The following is a 27,037-nucleotide window of genomic DNA, read 5'->3' as shown; positions in this document are numbered from 1 at the left end:
ACTTGGCTACCCCTCTGAGACTATTTACAATGTTGTCAATTCTCCACAGGGATGGCAGCAGGGGTTGGGAGTTGCTCCAGGCATAAAAATTCTGAGCAGCCTTTATAAAGTTTGGTTGGAAACAGCTTTATAAATGTAGCATATGAGATGCAAGATGCAGACTTTGAAGCTCAGAAAGGTTCACACTGGAAAAAAACAGTTTTGTTTTGTTTTTTTCCCTCCTGATGGACCATCACTCCAAATCCACAGGCAGTGATTAGGTTAACAGTATCATCATGTCTATTTTGTGGGGCCACAGTAACACTATATTTTATCCTCCCTGTAGACTTCACTTAGACTCAACTCTGAATTTAGTAATATAGCTCTACAAATAGAAGATATCTATAAATATTTCATAGGCATAGTGTTATAAAAATAATCAAAGTAAAATGTGTTCTCCTGTAAGGATATACAAAGAGGGGGATGGGGAAGAGGGAACTGCACTGTTCATAAATACACATTTATTTGTTTCTTTAGAAATGCATAATTACAGCATTTATAACATTTTTCTTTAGAAAAGTAGTTAAGCAACAATACAAATAAAATGGTTAGTCTTTTGCAAATACAATTTTTCATTACACTGAACAGAAATCACCAGGAAAAGGCTAATACTTGCAGTATGAGGGCTTTTCTTTTTTAAACTTTTTTCTTTTTTGTTTTTGTTATAAACACCATAGCAAATAAAAAAAGCCATTTAAACAATGAAAAATATTTCAGCTCTTGATTTTCTATATGTGATAAAGCCTGTACTGCAAAGCAGCAATGTATGTTGACAGAAGAGCTACGGACTTACAGTGGTATGATTCACAAAAAAAATAATGGGATGGAACAGTAATTCAGTTTTAACATTGTGATTGATGATTAGGCGCTTTTCTTCTCATGGAGGGAATATTTTTCCTTCAGTACCTAAGGGATGACCCTGTATATCTAGAGCATCAGCTCCTCAGCTGGTGTAAAGTGATGTCATTCCACTGAAGTTAGAGCTAAACTGATTTACACCAGGTGAAGATCTAGCCATGTGTCTAAAAACAAACAAAACAAAGTTGTGATATTTACAGGAGATGTATACGAAAATGTCTGTTAGTCTGATAGTTGCATTCTTTCTCTTTTTGTTGTACATGGGCAGCAACCTTTAGCTTCTGTGTGTGGTCACTGGTGTCTGGATCTATGAAACTTCCACAATTACTGCTTTACTGGATCTGGATTGCTCCATGCTCTATCTGCATTTCTGGCTGAATAGTTGATTGAAGGGAATCCGTGCTCTACAAAAAGACAAACATTAATTCATATTTTATTTCATATGAACTTCTCAACTTCTAAAGAAGATTTGAAAAGCAAGTCACTCAAAACCTTTAATCCCTGCCCCACTGACTTGCTGTGTGGCTTTCATCCCTACCACCTAAAGGAAAGGGATAATGTCACTTGCCTGGCTCATGGGCCTTTTGGGAAGACAGCTGAGTATCTGTTTGTATAGCATTTTGAAAAAGCTAATAAAAATTGCGAAGTGTTATTAAAACACAGTATCTTTTCTGATGCTAAACATTTTATTACCTTCCTTTCGGCCACATATAAATCTCTACTTGCATTACCAGATCTTCCTAATGTGTCCAAAACTGAAGTAGCTCAATTTTTCTATGGGCAGAGAATATACAAGAACCATTAGTGCCAACCTATGTTATGAGTTTTGCTAAAATGCTAGCTAAAATAATTAAAGCACTTTGAAAGCTGCTCAGAAAGTGAATTGTATATTCCATTTTTTTTAAAACAAATCTGGAAAGGAAGACAGTCAGGGGTACCTAAACCACAGCAAAGTAAAAAGCAGTAGCTTATCTATACACAACTCCCCAGCAAAGTTTAAGCAGTACATACTACCTCTCCCCGCACCCACCTCTGCCTTCAGAGTGGCTGCAGGAATACTTATATAAAGGCGCTTTATACTCCTATGGGAAAGGAAACATACTACTCTGTTACAGATCACCTTTATGCTGGTGTAACTCCAGCCATACTAAAGATTGTACCAGTTCAGCTATTTCAGTCAAACAAACGAACAAACAAACAATCAATCCCCTAACCAAAATAGTTACACCAAGCCAAAACAGGTATGCAGCTGCAGCTGAAATTGAAATGTGAGTTATGTATGTTTCAGGGTAGTGGCATTCCACCTTTTCTGTGTACAATGCCCTTTTGTGTGTTCTTCCTGGGGTTCTCAGACAACACAAGACAGGCAGGCTTAAGTCTAATTCACACCTAATAAACAAAGTCAAATAAGAATTAAAGTACTGTAAATAATCCCAGTACTTTCTGGGAAATTAACTTTTTCTCTCTAAAATTCTTCACAACGAAGGCCAAGAATTCTCAGTCCCTACAGAAAGGAAATAGACCTGTATAAAAAGGATTAAATGAAAAACAAACCAAAAACCTAAACAACTGATTTACTCTGAAAATGGGGGATGCGGGGGGAGAAGCATCTGCATTAAGAATGTGAATTTTTCACATATTAGTCCAGTCAAGTGAGGCTTCTAAGGGTACACCTCATGTGTAGAGCCTCAGAGATTTGTGACAGAGATTTTTCACGAAACAAAGTGAACGTAGACTGTCATACAACCTGTACCTTTGAGTCAGTTGAGGCTCTAGGAACAGGACTGGTACAAGACCAATACAGTAGCAACACCGCCATTACAGGAGAAGGTACTTTCTGACACCTGATTCACTGGCCTCTTTCTTCTAATAAGGAAAAACTAGAGTCAACACTTGGCATGAAGGTCTAATGATTTTCCTACACAAACGCTTTGCTAGTAGTGACTTATTCAAATAAGAATATTCTGAGGCTCAACTTTTCAAAGCCTCCTTCGTAAACTAAGGTTTCACTGTGAAATTAATTTTTACATAAGAACATAAGAATGGCCATACTGGGTCAGACCAAAGGTCCATCGAGCCCAGCATCCCATCTGCCAACAGTGGCCAATGCCAGGTGCCCCAGAGAAGGAGAACAGAAGACAATGATCAAGTGATTTATCTCCTGCCATCCATCTCCTGCCCTTGTTATGAAGGCTAGGGCACCATACTTTATCCCTGGCTAATAGCCATTTATGGACCTAACCTGCAAAAATTTATCAAGCTCTTTTTTAAACCCTAATAGAGTCCTGGCCTTCACAGCCTCCTCGGGCAAGGAGTTCCACAGGTTGACTGTGCGCTGTGTGAAGAAAAATTTCCTTTTATTAGTTTTGAACCTACTACCCATCAATTTCATTTGGTGTCCCCTAGTTCTTGTATTATGGGAAAAGGTAAATAATTTTTCTATATTCACTTTCTCCACACCATTCATGATTTTATATACCTCTATCATATCGCCCCTCAATCGCCTTTTTTCCAAACTGAAAAGTCCCAGTCTCTCTAGCCTCTCCCCATATGGGACCCTTTCCAAGCCCCTAATCATCTTAGTCGCCCTTTTCTGAACCTTTTCTAATGCCAATATATCTTTTTTGAGGTGAGGAGACCACATCTGCACGCAGTACTCGAGATGTGGGCGTACCATAGTTTTATATAGGGGAAGTATGATATCTTTTGTCTTATTATCGATCCCTTTTTTAATAATTCCTAACATCCTATTTGCCTTACTAACTGCTGCTGCACACTGCGTGGATGTCTTCAGAGAACTATCCACTATAACTCCAAGATCCCTTTCCTGATCTGTCGTAGCTAAATTTGACCCCATCATGTAGTACGTGTAATTTGGGTTATTTTTTCCAACATGCATTACCTTACACTTACCCATGCATGCAACATGCATTACCTTACACTTACTAATTTTTGTTTGCTTTTGTGTGTTCTGTTGCCAATAAGTGCATGTAGCTACATTTTTTCTCCTGTAGAATTCTATGAGTTAATTTGATGGCTTATTTACTTGTCCTATATAACCATGCCAATAAGGAGAACAATGCTAACAGCTTGGCAAAAGCTAAGCTTTAAAGCAAACCACCTAAATATCTAAGCAAACAAAAGTATAACACAAGCACTGACTATATATCCAAGGTTCAGGCTATTAGGTCAGAAGCATAAGACTGTTTGAAGTCCCCGCAAGCAAGCTTGCATTGTGTGGGTCCCCCTCATCGTAACCAAAATTTGATCCCCAATCATGAGATTTCAGTGGAAAAATATATACTATTTCCAAATTTTGTTCTTGCAAATTAATGTCAAGAATAATTAGGTTTTCTATAAATAAAGAATTCAATCAGAGCATGAAAGTATGTAAACGACTTCTAGACCCTGAATAGGAGCCAGATCTCAAACCAGCCTTTGGACATGCAGTTGCAGTTTTGTACCTGCTACACACTGCTGACATATTAGTAGATAGATATCTACCTGATTTCGGAGTACAAATGATCAGACTTCTAATTGTTAACACTTGTACCTGAAGTTAATTTCTGAGTACAAAACTGTGCTTGAATAAACTGAAATTAATATTGAACATCAGAACATTTGTCTCTTTTTTGGGTCAGTTAAAAGAAATGATTAATTTCAAAGGAGCCTCATTTCTGCCTCTAACTTTGCATGTGCAGCCTGGCATCCCTGAATAATAAGGCTGAGTTTGGAGGGCACGAGCATGAGAAAATCAGAGGCTTATTTTTCAGAGCTGAAGTAGGCATTCACCCATGAAGTTATGAACTTGGAATTTGTACTGGATTTTGTCCCTGGGGGAACAATGAGCTCCACTTTTGAGATGCTGTTACACAGCTACAGATTCACAATGTTTGAGACCAGCAAAGTATCGCTACATAGAACTTTCTGGAAAAACAAATAACAGCATGCTGCTGAGTTACTGAGCTAAGATGTGCATTTCCTATTTTTCCTTTATTCTATCAGTTCAATTCCAGTGATGTAGGACTACTGCAACATTTCAGCCAAACTGGTTATTTGTTTACGAGTTCATACATTTCACTCCTTCATGTTTAGTCTGTGCAAACTCGGAAATATTTACCGTGAACTTATTTTTATCCTTTTCTGCATTTCTTTTCATACCGCTCTTGTTCCACATTCCTTTCAGTTGATCTACAACTCGATATAAATCTCTGTGGTTAGCCACAATGTTAAAACTGAACACAGTGCAAAGTGTCTCTGAAAGAAAGTCACTCCTTTTGTGGTTGCCAGCTGTGTGAGAGACAGAGTTCCTATGTTTACTGCTGGACTTGACAACCAACTACCTGTCAGATCTAATAGCTAAGAGGGGTGATACTGTCACAAAAAAACAGGCTCCCTAACAAATTCACTGGGAAGTGATTTATGGGAATACTCTTGGGCCCAGTGTGGGAATGGTAGTTTACTATGAAAAGAACACCTCTGAATTATGCATGTTGCAGCAGTATATTATTAGCTGGACACAGCCAGAAGTGTGCATGGGTCTTCAAATGTTTAAAATAAACAAACATGGCAAGATCTCCTTTCTGAGAAGCTTCTTGTCTGTGATATTTGTGACAGATACTGCAATCCTATGCAGTATCTTTGGGGACCGTTGTTTTACATTTATGAATGGTTTATGTATGACTGGATTCTACTCCATGAGGGAGGGTTACCACAGCTCCTCAGGGAACTAAAAATAGTAGGAAGTTACTCAGATGAGTTGCTAAGGGCACATCTACAGTTAAAATGCTGAGTTGATGAACCTGTGCCTGCCACTGCTGTGCTTTAATGAAGATGCTAATTAAGCCACACTCCCTGAGAGGCAATAGCTTTGTTGGCAGGAGATGCTCTCCTGCAGACATAGCACTGTCTACAAGAAGGGTTAGCTCAGTATAATTACGTTGCTCAGCGGTATGGATTTTTCACACGCCAGAGCGATATGCGTGATGGCCCACCTACTTTATGAAAATTGGCTTATGAATTATAAGTATGCATAACTTGAAGATACTTTGGACAAAATACCTCAGGTAATCTGACAATTTTAATGTTACAATTTGAGGGATCTGAATATTATAGTTTGACATACATATCATTCTTCTATGGAAGTTAAAAATATGAAATATATGTCTGTATGTAGTTTTAAATATGCTAATGAGGGCCAGTGCTAGTGCCCCTGGGACTTTAATGACCATGTGATTAACTTAATGACTTGTAAACAACCTTGGTTGTGCTGTAAGGCTAGAAGGTATTTGGTGCTAGAAAGACACATGACCATACCACCTGGTACTGCAAGCCATTTTTATCCAGTGTTTTCCCATAGCAAGGAGGATTGGAAAACAAAGGTTTCCTGCCCTACAGAAAAGTCTGTTTAAGGAATGGGAGTCTATCAGGTCTTCGTCTTCAGCCTGTTTTGGAATTTGCCTGAAATGCCCGAAGAAGAAACAATGAACTATGAAAGGGTGTTGACCCGCAACAAAAAGAGAACAGCTCAAGTCTGAAGATTTTACTTGACATGAGAACAGCTCTTTAAGGTACGAATTTATATGAAACACATCTCTTAGGGCAGTCAGAATTTGCCATGCATTTTCTTTTCATTTCAAGTCAATACCTTAACTTTGATCTGTCTGTTTTCACTTACAACCATGTAAATCCTATTGTTTATGCTTAATAAAAATGTTTATTAATGATCAAGCCTAGTGGAAACAGTTATTACCTGGGAGGGGGGCCACCATGGTGCATATCTCCCTCTCATTGACAATGGTGGCTTCCTGATGAGCCCTCTCTGTGCAAAACTCTTGCACAGAAAGAGATGGATTTATATGGGGTTTGATCCCCTTTGAGGGTAGATTTTCTGATTGCTGTGTCCTAGACCTGAAGTAAATTAGTGTCTGCATTCCTCTGCTGGGGGATGGTAACCCCAACTCTGTGCCTTGGCTGGGGAAGACCAGAGAATATGGCCCAGCAGGACAGGGTGATGGGGAGATCCAGAGAGCAAGAAGGCAGTTATCAGTTGTACGATCAGCACATTGCAGAACACCACAAAGGGGTCTTCTGTGACAGCACCATGTCACAAACACGGTTATGCTCATATAGGTCTATTAAGAACAGTAAGCCTTGCCTATTACATGTCCCTACTCAAAACTCATGTAAAAGTCAGGGCATTTAAAACCCCTTTGTTTCTGACACTTAAAGCTGCTCAGCAACCTCTACTTCCCTTCACTCCATTTGAAGTCCAGGTTGCCTGCACCACTCATGAGGCCTTCTAAAAATCAGGACTTTGGCTTGTAAACTGAAACTGTTTTTTTCAAATATTAGTCTAAAACATGCAAGTCAAACTGGCATCCTTCCATGCATGTACAAAATATTGGAGCACATCATAACACACAAAATGCAACATCTTCTTTTCCCAAGAACGGATAAACCTCCCTCCTCACCCCCACAGCCAGTGTCTGCAGTCAGGATAAACACCCCCACATAACGGAGGTTTACAATAAAAATAGTGGCAAAAGCCAACTTTCGAGCCAGCGAGTGGCATTGCTATCATAACACCCTACAGGATATAGGTGGCAGCTTAGTTTGCAATCCTTCTGGGCACCCTTGACTTGTTTTGGGGATAGAGTCAACTACCTTGAAAAAATTGGTGCTGTTTGAGACTGGACTCATTTTGTTGCCATTAAGATCAGTCACTTCTTCAAGTGGATAAGACATTATTAGGCACGTACTCTTGGTCACTGACTGTCAGGTTGCAGGCAGATGGCATGAGACCACTGCAGAATTCAATCACCCCCTGTATCTCTGAGGAAAACAAGAGTTTTCTAGAGCCAGCTACATGAACATTTATATTGGCATGAAGCATAATGCCTCCATTTTAAAAGTGTTTGCTTACAATTGCCAACAGTGCAGCTGATGTGAATCATTCAGGCAATGCATTAAAATGATGATCAAAAAGATAGGACTCAAGAACTTCAGACTGAAAGAAGCGTTCCTATGACTTTAGGCAAACATCTTCTTGTCCTATCACCCTGGTGCAGGAAAATAAAGACGACTAAAATGACCATACACGTGGAGCAATCCAGCAAGTACTCAGAAGTAGGAATAAGGCCAAGAACAGTCCAAAGCTGCTAATAAATGGAGGCACTCATCATAAGAGACATTTTTAGAGTTGAAAAATTACATATTATAAACCTAAGGGAATGGAATATTTGCAGACAGACATATAGTTATTCTGACAGGCATTTACATGTTTTTGAGTACTTTCAAATGGGAAAAAATGCATACTTGATTAGTAGCAGCATGGTCCGTCACTGGTGCCAGCTGGACATATTGGACCTGGATATCACTCCCTTGCAGTGGGGATCCGTCTACACCCCCAGAGGCAGGATCTGCAGAGGCAACAGCTATCAACTGAGCACCCTGTAGCACCTGCAGACAAACCAATAGAGAAAGCGTCCTGTAAATAACCATAGTTATGAAGGCATTGTGAAACATCTGGAACTACAAAATAGATGGGCAACAAAAAGAACCCCACCAAAAACTCTCTCTCAATAATGGTTAAGTTTAACTGCCAGGATTTCCAAGAGAATGTGGTATTTATACTGAATGGCAGTTATGCCAGAAGCACTTTGCTGTATTTTATAAAATCTGGAATCCTTCAATTCTTTAGTGAAAGAGTTAGCAGCAAACATACCTGGAAACATTTAGCTCTGTTATGATTTTATAATACAAAACAGCTCTGTATTCAAAAAGTACCAGCTCTAGTGATGGACCAAAACCATCCTCAGGGATTATGCTAAATACTCCAGGTTTCATTTTTCAAATTAAAACAAAACTACTTTTGATTAACACAAACAGAATGAGGCTGTTCTTCGACTTGGTAATAAAATGCAGCACTTACTAACTACCGAACCTATTTTCTTGTAATGAGTGCGCCCAATTCACACTAGTTTAGTGGGAATGAGACCAACATTCTGGGGACAGAAACAAAATGGAGCATTAAGGTACAACATCGTGCTATGCTGTGACCCTAATCCACAGCCCAGTCAAGTCAATGGGAGCCTGTTCATTAATTCCAGTGGTCATTGGATCAGGGTGTAGCAGCAGGGGCCCTTCCTGAATCCCAATAAGCACAGAGCTGGGGATTTTTCTGCTACATTCTGTGATTCATAAAAACCTCTGGCTTGATTAGTTATTGTAAATGTGCCTTAGAGCCCTAGAAATGGGGTAGGAGAGGGGTCTTGCAGAGGTGACTGGCTCTTGTTACCAGACAAGGTGTCTGATGTCATTAACTCGCAAGGTAGACATCACTGCTAATGTCACTGGCTATATTTGCACAAGAGTTGCCATTTTTACATTCTTAAAATCACTTTGCAAAAGGTATTTAGGGAAGTGCTTACAGCTAAATACATTTTCAAAAATATTTTAAAGCTAGTTTTCCACTGCTGAATGTAATAAATACAGTGGCTCCCAACGATGGTCCGCAGGCCGCTTGCTGCCTAATCAACACAAAGATGTGGCCCATGTGACCTCTTCAAGTCCATACAGATAGCAGACATCTTGCATGAATGCAGCCCCATAACACAGAGAATTGCATCTGCAGCCTACAACAGGTTGAGAATCACTGATGTAATACCTTATTGGGGCCAGTGGTCACAAATAATAAAGGGATTATAAAATTCTACTTGTGGCTACTGAGGCCTTGAATACATTGGCCTAATTATGTGCTAATGTCAATGAGGTAGAACATTCTTACAAAGTAACTGTCTCTTGCTGCTACACAAATAAGGAGACAAAGCCAAGATATTCATTCTCACAGCCAAGACATTAATCTTTTGACACTGTATTGTTGCAGTGCGTTCCCACTGTATAATAAATGTGTAGATTTAATAATTATTTCTAATTAATACTTGTGCTTGATGAATCTTTCTAGATCTGCTTGCTGACTGCTTAAGGTTAGATTCATTGTTAGCTTTGAGGAATCAGAAACCATCTTGCACTCTGAGGAATAGTTTAAATTATACTTTATGATAAATCTCTTTTCATAGTTGTTTATTTTATTGCACTGATGAAGCAAAGGAGACATACGAGATCAGAATACAAGTTAGGCATATCTAACCAGCATAATTTCCCAAGTAACTTCATTTAATCCCACTGTAACTGTAGAAAAAATTAGCTTCCATATGCTGTAATTCTTACAACAAACTTTACAAAACACATTCATCATCAGATTTAAACCAAAAGAATTAACAAGAGGAAGTAACACAGATTATATAAGATTTGATTTCTTAGTTGTGTCCAAATGGGTGGCCACAAAGAAGTGGGGAAACCAGAAATTCCCTGAGAAGCAAAAGAGATAAAACAACAGAGATCTCAAGAACTATTTCTAGCATTGCCCAGGGATCATGGGTGGTGCTGAGATGCAGTTGAGAAAAGGAGGCCACACTACAAAAGACTGCTTGATTTTGTTTTTAAAGGAATATGTTAATTTCTCTGTTTCCTGTTCCTGTCATACATTTTGTAACCATGCTATATGCTGTATTGGAAACACTTCACAGTCTGAATATGAGCATATTTACCTGCCAAGAGCAACAGTTCTTGACAAATTCTGACACTGTACATATTATTGCTGACTGCAAAACCCCTGAATAATTATGGGTGAATGGACTGCTACAGCCCTTTTACATTATATTGATCTTATAATTATTTTACATGAAAACTTTTAAGTTTAGAACAGTACCAGGTTGTATGTTCTACAGTATAGCACTCCCTCTAGCAAACTTTAGAAGTACTTATTTTGAAGGCGTACAGTTTGGACAAAGGCTGGGGGAGGTAATATATTTTATTGGACCAAGTTCTAAAAGATATTTCCTCACCCACCTTGTATCTCGAATATCCTAGGACTAGGACCGTACTTCCTTCTGCTGAATGCTGGACAACTGGTAAAATTACTCATAGTCAAACAAGTTTAATGTCAATCACAACTATGCAGTACAAACATTCAAATTAACATGAAGTTGACTGAGTCCTTGTTAAAAAGAAATACTGTGTATCTGGTGGCTGGGGAGAGGAGACACACACACACACTCCAGTATACCCCTCTCTCTCGTGAGGATGGGGGTGGCCTACAAACTTGACCCAACCCGCCCTCCCATTCCACTGCTCTCCATCCTCCATGCCCAGCTGGAACCTCAGGACACACCACAGTCTCTCTTGGTGATTAGCTCCTCATCTTTTCAAGGCAATATGCAGGGTGGGTGTGCAGGGTACAGGCACACCCTTCCCAGATCTCTCTGAGAGCTAACACCAGCAGCAGCTTTCAGCACTGTCCAGGAGGCAAGGGCTTCCAGCCACAGCGGGGCGGTAGTGTGGGGGTAGGAACGACTTGACCCGCGTCTTTCCACAGCTCAGCTCTTCTGCCTTCCTCAGTTCCCTCACCCCCATCCCGGTGGCTAGAAGCAGGTTGTCCTTTTCCTGCCTCTAGAAAGTCAGCTAACAGCTCCAAGCAGCTGCTGGTCACTAACATAAGTCACCCACCTCCTATCCCCTGGCTACAGGATGGGCAGGAAGGGGTTAAGCCCTAAGGGTGCACTGTGCACCAGGGCCCAGCGAACCTGACTTCAGAGGCTTCAGCAAACCAGACCAGAGAGGTGACTCAGCAGAGAAGGATGCCCAGGGGACAGAGCCGCCCCACACTTCCTGGAGGCAGGACCTAGCACAGGCGTTGGCAACCAAAAGAACAAGAAGAGCTTTCTCTTTTTTTTCTTTTTTTTAATTTGGTAAATAACTCAAGAACCATAATGCGTTTGACTACAAGACAGTCCTTCATAAATAATGTCACACCAGGCTTTTTGTAACACCTACTTTAACAACAGGACACACACATATCCTGCAAAAGGAGGAGTCATACAACGGTTCGAGATCACATATCATTTGCTATTTAGATATGAATTGTTCATTGTTCAGCTTTTAGGCATTCACCAAAATAATCAGGAGAAGGTTGTTTGTTTTTTTTCCTACTTTGGAATCATAGCATTGGGAGCCACAAAGAAGTCCTTAAACAGCCACATCAGGCTCTGGAGCTGCAGGTTGCAGACCCCGACGTAGCGTGAGGGGCAACATGTGACAAGGATGCTCAGTACCCCTGCCCTTGGGGCTGCTGTGGAGCCTGCATGGTCAGGGCATGACCAGGTTGGAAACAGCCTCCTCCCGACTCCACAGCTTAGCTGAGGGGCAGAGATGCTTTCCTGGCCCAGCATTGTGTAGGGATTTGGCACATACAGGGCTTGGCTCTTCCTGGTCAGCAGCTGGGCCAGAGGGTTTTGAGCTTTGCATGGTGGCCAGCCCAGCCAGAGACAAAAGGGAGAGGGAAGGGTCTGCTGGCTAGGCTGTTGGCCGGAGCCCTCAGCCCATCAGGTGCTGGTTATTTGCACAGTGCTGGGCCAGGGATGTGTCCCTCTTGTGGGAGGGGAATATGGAGGAGTAGCAAAGCTCAGGGAGTGAAAGAGCACATCAAGAAATGGATCATGAGAGAGGCAGCATGTAAAGGGCTGATGGTTGGGCAGCAGAGGAGACATTTAACTGGCCACCACCTGCCCAAACTCATCAGCCATCACAGCAAGCAGCCAACGCTGGCTGAAAATGGGGCAGAGGATGATGGGGGGCCTGCTGGCCTGTGTGCCAGCAGATGGAAGGGGAGAGACAGAAAATACAGGATAATTTGTCACTTTTTGGGAAAAAGTAGGGACAACTGCAGGTGGGCTTAAATATGGGGCTGTCCCTTTAAAAACAGGACATCTGGTCATGCAACCTAGGACCAACATGGTTATCAGAACACTGCATCCATCTGATTGGCTAACAAAGGTTCCACTCACTGTAACAAATGCATGAACTTGTACCTTCCCATTGCAAAATAAACAAGAAGCATTTACACCAGAAAAGTTTTTCCTATACTAAGATTAAACCAGGTTTCCAATTAGTTACTATGAGAGCTTTTTAAACTTTGTATAGAAATAAAGATGCAACACTGAAATCTATATCAGTCCCTAAAATAATGGCTTTTAAAATGTCACGTTGTACAGGTCAGCGTAAGAAATTGTTAAAATTAAAAAATATACACACTTTCTCCCCTCTTTAAGCACTACATTTGGTTAATGTCTTCATGAATTCAGAAGTAAAGGAAAATCACTCATATAAATCCTTTGTTTTTTTGTTATAAAACCTCACAGACAGAACAATAAAATAGCAGTGTTCTAAAACATCTGAATAAACAGCTTTAATGGCTAACCACCACCATTTCCGAAGATAAGTCAGCTCACAATTTTTCCCTTGAGTCAGTCTCTGTTGTGTAGAGGCTATGATGCTATTGTGATAAAGATGGCAATTTCCTGCAATATCCTTGAAAGACCTTATTTTATTAAGTTTATGTATTATTGTGGCCAGGATTATAAATAACTTATTTGGGTTAAACACACACACTCTCTTTTACCCCCTCCTCCCCCTCCCCCACTTTTTACCACCCCTGGAAAACTGCTTATTCCCAGTTTAGGGCATTTTTTATTTTAAAAACCATTTCACTTCATGCACACTATATTGCACTTTGTTTTAGTTACATAATCAAAACTTGGTTATATGAGACAGTAGACTCAGAGACTAATTAAGGATTGTACAAATAAGTAAATCTACACTTGGCATAATACTAATCTATACATTGGTGTGTGTGCATATACGTGTGTGTGTATATATATATATATAGTTGCTCTGTATTCTCAGGGAATGTATGTATGTCATAACTCATATTTCAGTTTTCAATCTGTATACACACACACACACACACACACACACACACACACACACACACACACACACACTTTAGAGTGTGTCTGCTATGTTTGTTCCAAGAACTCCTCTTAAACAGTAAGAGCTATGACCACAAAATTTGGTATGCAACTCCCTCTTATTCTAAACTCAGGAGTCGGCAACGAAAATAGCAAGAAGAGTGATGCAGTGAGGGATATGTGTGTTTATGGCATACGCACACGTATCCCCCGCTATATCACAGAAGGGCAATACGCATTTTAAGAAAGAAAAAAATTAAACGTGAAGTAAAATTGGCATAATTAAACTAATTCCATAATTCAGTAATCACCAGGGATTTGGGTTTTTACAGATCCTAAGTATTCTTTTAGCCAGGCTCCAGGTTGATGGTTATTATGAAAATACTTTTGTAAGTCTACAACATTTCATGAAACCACTTGGTGTAAAGTCTTGTCCAGGTAGACTGAACCAATGTGATACACATGCATATGTAACCAAAGTGTTAGAACATAAGAACATAAGAATGGCCATACTGGGTCAGACCAAAGGTCCATCAAGCCCAGCATCCCATCTGCCGACGGTGGCCAATGCCAGGTGCCCCAGAGAAGGAGAACAGAAGACAAGTGATTTATCTCCTGCCATCCATCTCCTGCCCTTGTTATGAAGGCTAGGGCACCATACTTTATCCCTGGCTAATAGCCATTTATGGACCTGACCTGCAAAAATTTATCAAGCTCTTTTTTAAACCCTAATAGAGTCCTGGCCTTCACAGCCTCCTCGGGCAAGGAGTTCCACAGGTTGACTGTGCGCTGTGTGAAGAAAAATTTCCTTTTATTAGTTTTGAACCTACTACCCATCAATTTCATTTGGTGTCCCCTAGTTCTTGTATTATGGGAAAAGGTAAATAATTTTTCTATATTCACTTTCTCCACACCATTCATGATTTTATATACCTCTATCATATCGCCCCTCAATCGCCTCTTTTCCAAACTGAAAAGTCCCAGTCTCTCTAGCCTCTCCCCATATGGGACCCTTTCCAAGCCCCTAATCATCTTAGTCGCCCTTTTCTGAACCTTTTCTAATGCCAATATATCTTTTTTGAGGTGAGGAGACCACATCTGCACGCAGTACTCGAGATGTGGGCGTACCATAGTTTTATATAGGGGAAGTATGATATCTTTTGTCTTATTATCGATCCCTTTTTTAATAATTCCTAACATCCTATTTGCCTTACTAACTGCCGCTGCACACTGCGTGGATGTCTTCAGAGAACTATCCACTATAACTCCAAGATCCCTTTCCTGATCTGTCGTAGCTAAATTTGACCCCATCATGTAGTACGTGTAATTTGGGTTATTTTTTCCAACATGCATTACCTTACACTTACCCACATTAAATTTCATTTGCCATTTTGCTGCCCAATCACTCAGTTTGCTGAGATCTTTTTGTAGTTCTTCACAATCCCTTTTGCTTTTGACTGTCCTGAACAACTTGGTGTCATCTGCAAACTTTGCCACCTCACTGCTTACCTCATTTTCTAGATCATTGATGAACAAGTTGAACAGGATCGGTCCCAGGACTGAGCCCTGGGGAACACCACTAGTTACCCCCCTCCATTGTGAAAATTTACCATTTATTCCAACCCTTTGTTTTCTGTCTTTTAACCAATTCCCGATCCATGAAAGGACCTTTCCTCCTATCCCATGACCACCTAATTTACATAAAAGCCTTTGGTGTGGGACCGTGTCAAAGGCTTTCTGGAAATCTAGGTATATTATGTCCACTGGGTGCCCCTTGTCCGCATGTTTATTAACCCCTTCAAAGAATTCTAATAGATTAGACAGACACGACTTCCCTCTGCAGAAACCATGCTGACTTTTGCCCAACAATTCATGCTCTTCTATGTGCCTTGCAATTTTACTCTTTACTAGTGTTTCTACTAATTTACCTGGTACTGATGTTAAACTTATCGGCCTATAATTGCCAGGATCTCCTCTAGAGCCTTTTTTAAATATTGGTGTTATATTGGCCGTCTTCCAGTCATTTGGTACCAAAGTGGATTTAAAGGATAGGTTACAAACCACTGTTAATAACTCCGCAATTTCACATTTGAGTTCTTTCAGAACCCTTGGGTGAATGCCATCTGGTCCTGGAGACTTGTTACTATTCAGCTTATCAATTAATTCCAAAACCTCCTCTAATGTCACTTCAATCTGAGTGAGTTCCTCAGATTTGTCGCCTAAAAAGGCTGGCTCAGATTTAGGAACCTCTGTAACATCTTCAGCCGTGAAGACTGAAGCAAAGAAATCATTTAATCGCTCCGCAATGGCACTGTCTTCCTTGATCGCTCCTTTTATATCTTTATCATCCAAGGGCCCCACTGCTTTTTTAGCAGGCTTCCTGCTTCTAATGTATTTAAAAAACATTTTACTATTGTTTTTTGAATTTTTGGCTAGCTGTTCCTCAAACTCTTTTTTGGCTTTTCTTACTACATTATGACAGTTAATTTGGGAGTGTTTATGTTCCTTTCTATTTTCCTCACTAGGATTTGACTTCCACTTTTTAAAAGCTGCCCTTTTCTCTCTCACTGCCTTTTTAACATGGCTGTTTAGCCATGGTGGTTCTTTGTTAGGTCTCTTACTGTGTTTTTTTATTTGGGGTATACATTTAAGTTGGGCCTCTAGTATGGTGTCTTTAAACAGTTTCCATGCAGCTTCCAGGGATTTTAGTTTAATTACTCTACCTTTTAGTTTCTGTTTAACTAGCTTCCTCATTTTAGTGTAATTCCCCTTTTTGAAATTAAATGCCGGAGTGTTTGACTGCTGCGGTGTTCTTCCCAACACAGGAATATTAAAAGTTATTATATTGTGGTCACTATTTCCAAGCGGTCCAGTAACAGTTACCTCTTGGACCAGATCCTGCGTTCCAGTCAAGACTAGATCGAGAATCGACTCTCCCCTTGTGGGTTCCTGTACTAGCTGCTCCAAGAAGCAGTCATTTAAGGTATCAAGAAATTTAATCTCTGAATCCCGTCCTGAGGTGACATGCACCCAATCAATATGGGGATAATTGAAATCTCCTATTATTACTGTGTTTTTTATTTTGATAGCCTCTCTAATCTCCCTCATCATTTCAGCATCACTATCACTGTCCTGGTTAGGTGGTCGGTAATATATTCCTAATGCCATATTCATATTAGAGGAATGAATTGTTATCCATAATGATTCTATGGAACATTTTGATTCCTTTAGGATTTTTACTTCATTTGATTCTATATTATCCTTCACATATAGTACCACTCCGCCACCCGCACGACCTGTTCTGTCTTTCCGATATAATTTATATCCCGGTATGATAGTGTCCCACTGATTGTCCTCATTCCACCATGTTTCTGAGATGCCTATTATGTCAACTTCCTCCTTTGATATGAGGTACTCCAGTTCACCCATCTTATTAGACAGACTCCTAGCATTAGTGTAAAAGCATGTTAGAAAACTACCACTATTTATATGTCCGCCTTTCACAGACGTGGTGGATTTTTTTATGCACGATTGTTTCACATCTGATCTTGCCCATATATTATTTCCCACGTTCCCTATCTGACTAACTTCTAGGGAATCCCTGTCTATGGAGCCTCGTGTAAGAGAAGTCTCCGTCCGATCCAGGTGCTCCCCCGCACCAATCGGCTTTCCCCCACCTCTTAGTTTAAAAACTGCTCTATGTCCTTTTTAATGTTTAATGCCAGCAGTCTGGATCCACCTTGATTTAGGTGGAGCCCATCCTTCCTGTATAGGCTCCCCCTACCCCAAAAGTGTCCCCAGTTCCTAATAAATCTAAACCCCTCTTCCCTACACCATCGTCTCATCCACGCATTGAGACTCTGAAGTTCTGCCTGTCTATCTGGCCCTGCGCGTGGAACTGGAAGCATTTCAGAGAATGCCACCAAAGATGTTCTGGATTTCAGTCTCTTTCCTAGTAACCTAAATTTGGCCTCCAGAACATCTCTTCTACCCTTCCCTATGTCATTGGTACCAACATGTACCACGACGACCGGCTCCTCCCCAGCACTGCCCATAAGTCTGTCTAGATGCCTCGAGAGATCCGCAACCTTCGCACCAGGCAGGCAAGTCACCATACGGTTCTCCCGGTCATCACAAACCCAACTATCTATATTTCTAATGATCGAATCCCCCACTACTAAAACCTGCTTCTTCCTAACAGCTGGCGCTCCCTCCCCTGGAGAAGTATCCTCGGCACGAGAGGATACAACATCACCCTCTGGAAGGAGGGTCACAACTACGGGATGGTTTCCCTCTGCTCCCCTTGACTGCTCTCCTTCCCTGAGCCTTTCGTCCTCCGTAACAGCCTCAGGACTGTCAGATTGGAGGTGGGACAGCCCTACTATGTCCCGGAAAGTCTCATCCACAAACACCTCTGCCTTCCTTAGCTCCTCCAGTTCAGCCACCCTGGCCTCCAAAGCACGCACTCGGTCTCTGAGGGCCAGGAGCTCCTTGCATCGAGCGCACACATACGCCACCCACCCACAGGGTAGGTAGTCATACATACTGCACTCGACACAATAAACAGGATAGCCCCCACTCTGCTGCTGGGCTTCTGCCTCCATTTCCTACTCTAGTTATATATGAGGGTTAATTAAATGTTTCAGATAGAGGTTGTTATAAAGGATTTAGTTTAAGGGCAACAGAAGTCACTGGCTCCCTCCAAGCTCCCCCTCTAAACTCCCCTCTCCAAACTCCCTCCTGTTAGCACGCACCCTGTTTGCCAGCACCCGGTCGCAAAGCTCCCTGGTCGCTTACTAGCAGGGTTTAAGTGCTCGGCCTCCCTGATAGCTCCTCCCTCTGCCTACAGCTCAGCCAATCAGCACACGGTGTTTCAATTCAAACCTAATCAGCTTCCAACTGCCTGCCTGCCTGCCTGAGCACACGGCCTTTCAGACAAACAAACAAACACTCAGCTCAGCACTCCAAACAAACAAACTCCAAACTCCAAACAAACACACAAGCCCAAAACCTCCAAATATAAGCAGCCACTTACCCCAAGGTGCTTTAGTTTGCTCCTTCCTTCTCCTCCTCCAGGAGAGCCTCTCCAAACTCCCTCCTGTTAGCACGCACCCTGTTTGCCAGCACCCGGTCGCAAAGCTCCCTGGTCGCTTACTAGCAGGGTTTAAGTGCTCGGCCTCCCTGATAGCTCCTCCCTCTGCCTACAGCTCAGCCAATCAGCACACGGTGTTTCAATTCAAACCTAATCAGTGTTGTAATATAGTTACAAATTGTTTGTCAGGTGGCTTTTAAGAATACAAGCATACCATTTATTTGTTAATGTTTTAACTTCTCTTGTCAATATAACATAGTACTTTCCAATCTTCTTATTGTTTTCAATATCACAAGCTGATACAGAAACCACCTGTGTTTTTCCTGTTTTTCCATACAGTTAACTATTAGTGGGTAATTGTGCTTATTACTTCAGCCATTTTATATCCATATAATTGCTTATATATGTAATTCACTCTGTACTTACACCCTCAAAACTATCTGTAACTGCATCTAACAGTTCACCTATGACCTGCTTTTGTTGGGTGCTTTGTATTCTGGCTTTAGGTAGCTGATCATTACTCGAAAAATTGTACGCTCAATAACAGAAAAAGGAATTTTACCATTATAATGTGCAATTTTTAAATCTATCTTTTGTTTCTGTTCTATAGAAGCTGAACCTCTCTAATCCGGATCTCTCTTATCCACCAATATCTGTAATCCAGCATTATTTTAGTTAGACAGATGACCACTTATCACTGGTGTGGTCAAGTTTCCCATGGTCCCATAAAGTTTGTTTACCGCCACCAATCCTGGCTCTCAGTATTCTGTGATGTTATCTAGCTCTAATTTACATATAAATGTCTTTTAAGAATGCTGCTAGACAATATTGACCACCTGTGGTTTGGCAAATTCTCTTGTTCAGCACTGGTTCAGCACTGAGGGCACTAGATTAGAGAGGTTAAACCTATAGTTGTTTTTGTTATACAGATATCTATTTGTGGTTGAAAACTGCATGATAATTCCTCCTTTTTGACTTTGGCTGACCCAAATCTTACTTTGTGTGTGTGTGTATTTGGCAATGGCAATGCAATATTATCAGTACCTTCAGTCTCAGACTCTGCATTTTGCAATACTTGCATAGTTTTAGCCAAAGTCAATGATGCTTGTCTTCCTTTATTCTTCCCACTGTACTTTGAAAAAAAAAATTTCCTCACATGGTCTGCCTTTCTATTCACTTTTTCTTTGCAATTTCTGCATCTAACTCTCTTTTCCATCTTCACAAACTTTCTCACAATAGCTGTGAATTAGGGCGAGTGATATTCTAGCTTTGCTCTTGTTGAAATATTAAGACTTGAGTCACTGTGCTCCCTGTGCTCAGCTGCACTTCAGCCAACTACATCCAGAGACAGAGCACTGGACTGGATAGTTAGCTTGGCAGTCCGCCTCAAAGAGAAAGGGAAACATTTGGATCTGAAAATTCCCCTACTCCTTTTGCATGAAATATTGATTGATAAGAAAAGGGGAATTCCCAGATTCAGCAGTTTCAATTTCTGTTTGAGGTAGTCAACTCAATAGCATACAGCTTTAGATTACAGCAAGAAGTCTTGTGGCACCTTATAGACTAACATATTTTGGAGCGTAAGCTTTTGTGGGCAAAGACCCGCTTCATCAGATGCATGAGTGTGTGTGTGGGGGGGGGTTCATAGGGGTATTTAAAGAGTGGGGTCCCAGTAAGAGGGAGGGCCAGAGCTAACAAGGTCTATTCAGAAGGTGGAAATGGCCCAGTATCAACAGCACGTATCAAAAGAGGAAACAAACAAGTCAGATCAGACAGGGGGATGTGAACCTTTGTCAGAGTCTAATGGGGAGATATTAGCACCCAGAGCAGAGAAACTGCCTTTGTAAGCTGCGAGCCACTCCCAGTCACTGTTTAATCCATGGTTAATGGAGTCAAATTTGCAAATAAATTGCAGCTCAGAGATTTCTCTCTCCATTTGATTTTTGAAATTTTTTTGTTTCAGGACTGCCACCCTTAAATCTGCTACTGAGTGTCCAGGGAGATTGCAGTGTTCCCCCACAGGCTTCTGTACATTACCGTTCCTGATGTCTGATTTATGTCCATTTATTCTTTTACATAGAGACTGCCCAGTTTGGCCAATGTAAATTGCAGTGGGGCATTGCTGGCACATATTATATTAGTGGAGATGCAGGTAAAGGAGCCCCGGATGGCATAATTGGTGTTACGTCCTGTGATGTTGTCACTGGTGTAGATATGTGAACAGAGTTGGCAGCGAGGACCGTTGCAAGGGCTGGTTGCAGGCCTAGAGTCACTGGTTTGTGATTTGTAGTGGCTGGTGAGGATCTGTTTAAGGTTGGCAGGCTGTCTATAGGCGAGGACAGGCCTGCCTCCCAAGGTCTGTGAGAGTGAAAGATCTTTGTTCAGGATGGGTTGAAGATAACTGATGATACGCTAGAGAGGCCTTAGGTGGGGGCTGTATTTGATGGTCAGTGGTGTTCTCTTGTTTTCCTTGAGAGGCCTGTCTTGAAGCAGGTGGCTTCTGCGTACCTGTTTGGCTCTATCAATCTCTTTCCTCACTTCCTTAGGTGGGAATTGTAGTTTGAGGAAAGCTTGGTAAAGGTCTTGTAGATGTTTGTCTCTGTCTGATGGATCAAAGCAAATACAGTTGTACCTTAGCGCCCGGCTGTAAACAATGGATTGCGCAGCATGCCCTGGATGGAAGCTGGAGGCGTGTAGATAAGCATAGCAGTCTGTGGGTTTTCGGTATAGGGTGGTATTTATGTGACCGTCGCTTATCTGCACAGTAGTGTCCAGGAAGTGTATTTCTTGTGTGGACTTGTCCAGGCTAAGGTTGATGGTGGGGTGGAAACTGTTGAAATCATGGTGGAACTCTTCAAGAGCCTCCTTCCCATGGGTCTAGATGATGAGGTTCTTTTGTTGTTTAATTCCCTTTAATTAAAGGGATTATATGACTGCAAAACTATTATCAGAAAATATGAACTTTGATTCTGGAAAGAATAACTGTGCACAATGTGTTTAACTGGTAATAAACTGAACTATATTATTGCAATAACTATGACAACAGGTAAATTGCACAGTGCAAAAAAAACCCCACGGTCAACAATGTAATATGCTAAAAGGGAAATAAAATAATTTCTGCTATACATTGTTCAAGTTATTAGTAATGTGTACAATAGGAGAGGTCTTATCCCATAAATAGATCTACCATCCCTACTGCCATATTGATGAAAATATTAAATGTATTCTTCATCTTACAAAGTTATCAGAACTTTGCAGAGTTTAAGAAAATCTCATCTGAAGTTAAGATATACTGTAGTCTCACTCTAAATACTTTAACTTTTAAAAATGCATTTTAAAATGGTAATAGGAAATCTTGGCACATTTCAAACATCTTAGGAATGTAATTATACAAAATGAAATTTCACTAGAACACTTGGCTTTACACCTCTAGTTTTGCAAAAAGCAAGATAGTTTCTACATGGTATGTTACAGAATGGGACACAGAGGTTTTTACAAAAGTTTGTCCACTGAAGTGCTCTTCAGCCACTGATGTACTGTTTGGGCACTGCCTATCATGCTGACCAATCTTCTCTCATTGTTTCCATTTATTTTCCCATTTAATTATCTCTAATCTATCGATTCACTCTTGTACTGTACATAGATTGTGAGCACAAAATGAACTCATATTAGCTAGAGACATAAGGGTAACAAGAAACTATTCTACAAATGTATTAGAAGCAAGAGGAAGACCAAGGACAGAATAGGACTGTTAACTTAATGAAGATGAAAAAACAATAACAGAAAAATGTAGAATTGGCAGAGGTGCTAAATGACTTCTATGTTTTGGTTTTCACTAAGCATTTTAATAACAATTGGACTCCAGGCCTATTGAATGCTGGTGAAAATGTGATAGGTTCACAAGTTAAAGTAGGAAAAGAACAAGTTAATGATTACTTAGCCAACTTAGATATCTTCAGCTCACCAAGTTCTGATTAAATGCATCCCAGAATACTCAAGAAACTGACTGAGGAGATATCTGAGCCATTAGCTATTATTTTTGAAACATCATGAAAAACAAGAGAGATTCCAGAAGGCTAGAAAAGGGCAAATATAGTGCCCATCTATAAAAAGAAAAATGAGGACAACCCAGGAAGCTACAGACCAGGCAGCTTAACTTCTGTACCAGGAAGGATAATGGAGCAAATAGCAAAGGAACTACCAAAAGTGGTCTAACTGAAGCACCCATTGGACAAATGGGAGAGTAAAGTTAAAAACAAGAAACAAAAATCCTAAACCTAAATTAAACCAGATGACTGAGCTTCAAAGCATGAAGGGGGAAGTTTGTACAGACTTCAAAGTTTACAGATTATGTTCTACATAAAATAAAATAATTTTGTAATTTCTATTCAAACTACTGCTCACCTTCTGAGATTATAACATAAATGGATGAGAGTGGAGATGGAATATTACTGACTTGACTCATTCTTGTTATTGAAAAAGGACTGGAAAATAAAACCTAGAGAATTGAAGGCCTAGTGGTGCAGTATATTATTTTCTATTTGTTGTGCTAAAAAAGGATGCGTCCAAATTCAGTCAGAGCTCAGCACACTTGATCCCACTCTCCATGACTTCACACCTTCTCTGTATCAAATGACAAGAGGACTTACCAAAGAAAACAAAAGCATCTCTCAACTAACGACTGTATTCCTATGAATGCAAATAACCAGAGAAGTTCAGGCTTTCTACTTGCTTGCAATATCCTAGTAAAGAGCCTGATCCATGGTGAACCAAAATCAACAGGAATCTTTCCAAACTTTTGAATTAGCCCAATAGAACATATTTAATCCAAGGTACTCAAAGGTGGGTACTACTATCCCTATTGTACATGTGACGAAACCAAGGTCTAGAACGGGTTACTAACTTAATGATGTTCACATGAACAGCCAGTGACAGAGATAAGAATAAAATTCCATCTTGTTCTCTGAACAATAAATCACGCCCCCCACTAATAAGAACAAGTAACGTAGCCAGAGGTCAGTAAATGATCTTGATGCCTGGACACTTCAGACAGATTGATTTGTACTTCTGTGTGTTTGCAGATTTCATGGCAATTTTTTGATCAACTACAAAAAAAGTAAAATTATCAAACCAAAGTTGTAAATGCTTAAAAAGAAAGACAAAAGGCTCAAGACATTATATCATACAACACTAGAAAGCGAGGACTTGTGTGAAAACCTTAGCAAATGGTAACAATACAGTCTTTGTTTTACTGTCCACAGGATATCTGGACTACCAGTTCAGTTCTATAATTCTTACCTTCCACTGACCTTAAGAACAAAAGAGCTGTACTGAAAAACTAAAGAATCTGTCCTAATAATGAACTTACTTTCGCAATTCCAGTGGGCTATTTCTCTGACATCCTTTCTCACTGGTTCAAACCAGTGATCTGAAGGAGGAAGTCTGCCCGACAAAAGGTCATCACCCAATAAATTATTTTGTCAGTCTTTAAAGTGCTACATGACTGCTTTTTTTTGTTTTGTTTTGATTCAAAGCAGATAACAGAAGACAGCTATACTAAAGAAAACAGAAACTTCACTTCCAACAGAACTGATTATTTTAGACACTAAATACATGCAGAACAAGAAACTCAATTATACTCTTACTTTACTTCAGACACAAGAGCATGGAAATACCCGACGCAGAGTGTGGATTATATTAACAGAAGGCACAGTGAAAGTTCAATTAAATATCTGAGGAAGAGTAAACTCACAAAACAGTGACATAAATCAAGTAGATTTTTTTTCAAATAATTTTGGGTAGGATTATAAAAAGAGTAAGTACATTATTTGGTCATCTCATTGCCTGGTGTTCAAAGTATTGCACATCTAAGAGCGCTACAATGTTCTTGGCCTTGAGAGTGACATGGACTTAAGTTCTTTGTGGAACTGGAGTGCATTACTTAGATGCCAGGACTACAGAGTTATTTTTATTAAGACAACAAGTGATGAGAAACTAGGAACAACTGTTTGTTGCATTCCTCACAATGTATTACCTTGAAGCCAGTATGCTTCTCCCACCTCACCCAACAGAAAAGCGACGGGGATAATTTATAGCAAAGGACACTAAATAACCTGGATATGTCAAATACTTAAAAAGAAACAAAAATATTGCATCAGGATTATAAAATCTTGTCAAACACAGAATATGCTGGCAAATCAGCATCTACAAATTTTTAAATAACAAGGCATGTTCACTATTTTCTAGACATTAGTAGGCTCTTAACTAATACATTGTATCTATATAAATTTTATAATAAACCTGACACCAATATATATATCAATATTTTGGGGGCTTCCTACCCACCAATACATTCCATCAATATTTTAGGAGCATCCAACATAACTTAACATTTTTTCAAGTCTTTATTTCTTCCTGGAACTAATCTGAGCAGAGTTCTTTGCAAGAGTATTTTTGAATATTTGCTTGAATCTCACTCTCTCGCTCTCTTTCTCTCTCGCTCTCTCTCTCACACACACTTTTTTTTTTAACAAGTTATACTTTTGGCCTTCTTGGAATCCCCTGACAATGAGTTCCAGAGGTTGACTGTACACTTTTTGTGAGGTATTAACTCTGTGAACCTCAGAAAAAAAGTTTTAACTTCATCTTAAACAGTCTATAATCTCTGCATCAAGTCGATAATTTCTGTCTGAGTTAAAGTATAACTTTTAGAAAGATATTCAATCTCAATGTAAAGACTTCAACTGATGGAGAATCTACCATGTCCCTCTGCAAGATGCTCCAATGATTAATTACCCTCATTTTAAAAAAAGTGTTTTATTTTGGTCAAGTCTCTGCTTAACTATCTCTTGATGTCATCAAAAATATTAAGTTTACCTGACGAGACCTAATCCATAAAACCCTGTTCACAGATATTATTCTCATCATCCTTTAATTTTTCTTTTTTTTTTTTAACTAATCACCTGTTCACTGTTTTCTCTGTTCACACAGATTTATTTAATAAATGTATAAAATGCATCCGTGGTACTGTTCTAAATGCATGCACAACATCTAAAAGCAATACACACTGACCAAAGTCAGCACAAGACTCTGCCACAAAATAACCTCACTGTTCCCCATCAGTAAGAGATGGGATAGACCATGTGCCCTGGAGACAGAAGAATTAGGCTCTGAGGCATCAGTGGCACGGAAATTAATTCCAAAGTAAAGGGACTTTTGATGGGAATGTCCTATCAGTAGCCTCAGACATTCAAACCTAGGGACTGGTAGCAAAAACACCCCTCCAGACCAACACAATTGTTGTGGCTTTGCATAGTAAGAAAAGTGTTTACTCAGAAAGCCAGGTCCCATGCCACTTAGGGTATAATAAAAAAAAGTTTGTATGGGTTCAAACACTTTAACCTGGAACCCTCTCATCCAGCAAACTCAGTAATCCAGCATGCTTTTAGTTAGCCAGATGATCACTTATCATGGGTGTGGCCAAATTTCCTGGGGTGCCATAAAGTTTGTTTACAGCCACCAGTCCTGGTTCTAAGCGTTCTGTGCTGTTATTTAGTTGTAATTTACCCCAAATGTCTTCTAAGAGCCCAGAAAGCAGTGGAAGTTCTGCTAACGTGCCAGAAAATATTGACCTCCTGTCATCTGGAAAATTCTCTCGTCTGGTACCAGTCCTCGAGGGTGCCAGATGAGAGAGGTTCAACTTGTATTTTACGAAAAAGCAGTAGGTACTTCTTAACATGCAACATTCTCAGGATCTGATGAGATAAGGGATAGCCCACATTTAATGCTACTGAACCTCACAGGAAAACTGAACTGACAAATTCATTACATCATTTCATAATAGCAGTAGAGGAACACTAAAAATCTTTTTCCTAACCCTTTGGTTATGTCTACACTACAAGCATCTGTCGACAGAAGTTACTGTCAACAGGGTAATCTCGACAGAACTTCTCAACAGATTGCTTCTACACACAACTTGCTCTGTTGACAAAGAACTGCCAGACTGCCGTGTCCTCTGCTGCCAGAAAGCGGAATGGCAGCTCTGCAAAGAGGGCTCCCAGGCAACCGGAAGCCCTCCCTGTTGACAGAAATGTCTACACTGCAGTTTTGTCGACAGTACTCTGTCCAGAGATTGTCATGCCTCAAATTTTTGAGGGATAATACTGTTGAGGAAAATGCA

General features: G+C 40.3%; 1 protein-coding gene across 6 annotated transcripts in view; it reads right to left on the bottom strand.

Moving 5' to 3' along the window:
- Positions 1-293: 293 nt before the first annotated feature.
- The window catches only part of BANP (BTG3 associated nuclear protein), a 225,005-nt gene continuing 198,261 nt past the window's right edge, over positions 294-27,037 (bottom strand). For all 6 annotated transcript variants that reach the window (XM_075008502.1, XM_075008504.1, XM_075008499.1 and 3 more), the window contains 2 exons: positions 8,215-8,358; positions 294-1,301 (listed from right to left, as the gene is read on the bottom strand). In XM_075008502.1, coding sequence (XP_074864603.1) covers positions 1,230-1,301; positions 8,215-8,358 — 216 coding nt within the window. In that variant the 3' untranslated portion in view covers positions 294-1,229. The remainder of the gene's footprint in view (positions 1,302-8,214; positions 8,359-27,037) is intronic.

This window comes from Carettochelys insculpta, chromosome 14 (assembly GCF_033958435.1).
Source record: "Carettochelys insculpta isolate YL-2023 chromosome 14, ASM3395843v1, whole genome shotgun sequence".
NCBI lineage: Eukaryota > Metazoa > Chordata > Testudines > Carettochelyidae > Carettochelys > Carettochelys insculpta.
The sequence above is the reverse complement of the archived record's forward strand: the minus strand, read 5'-3'. Positions and strand labels throughout refer to the sequence as shown.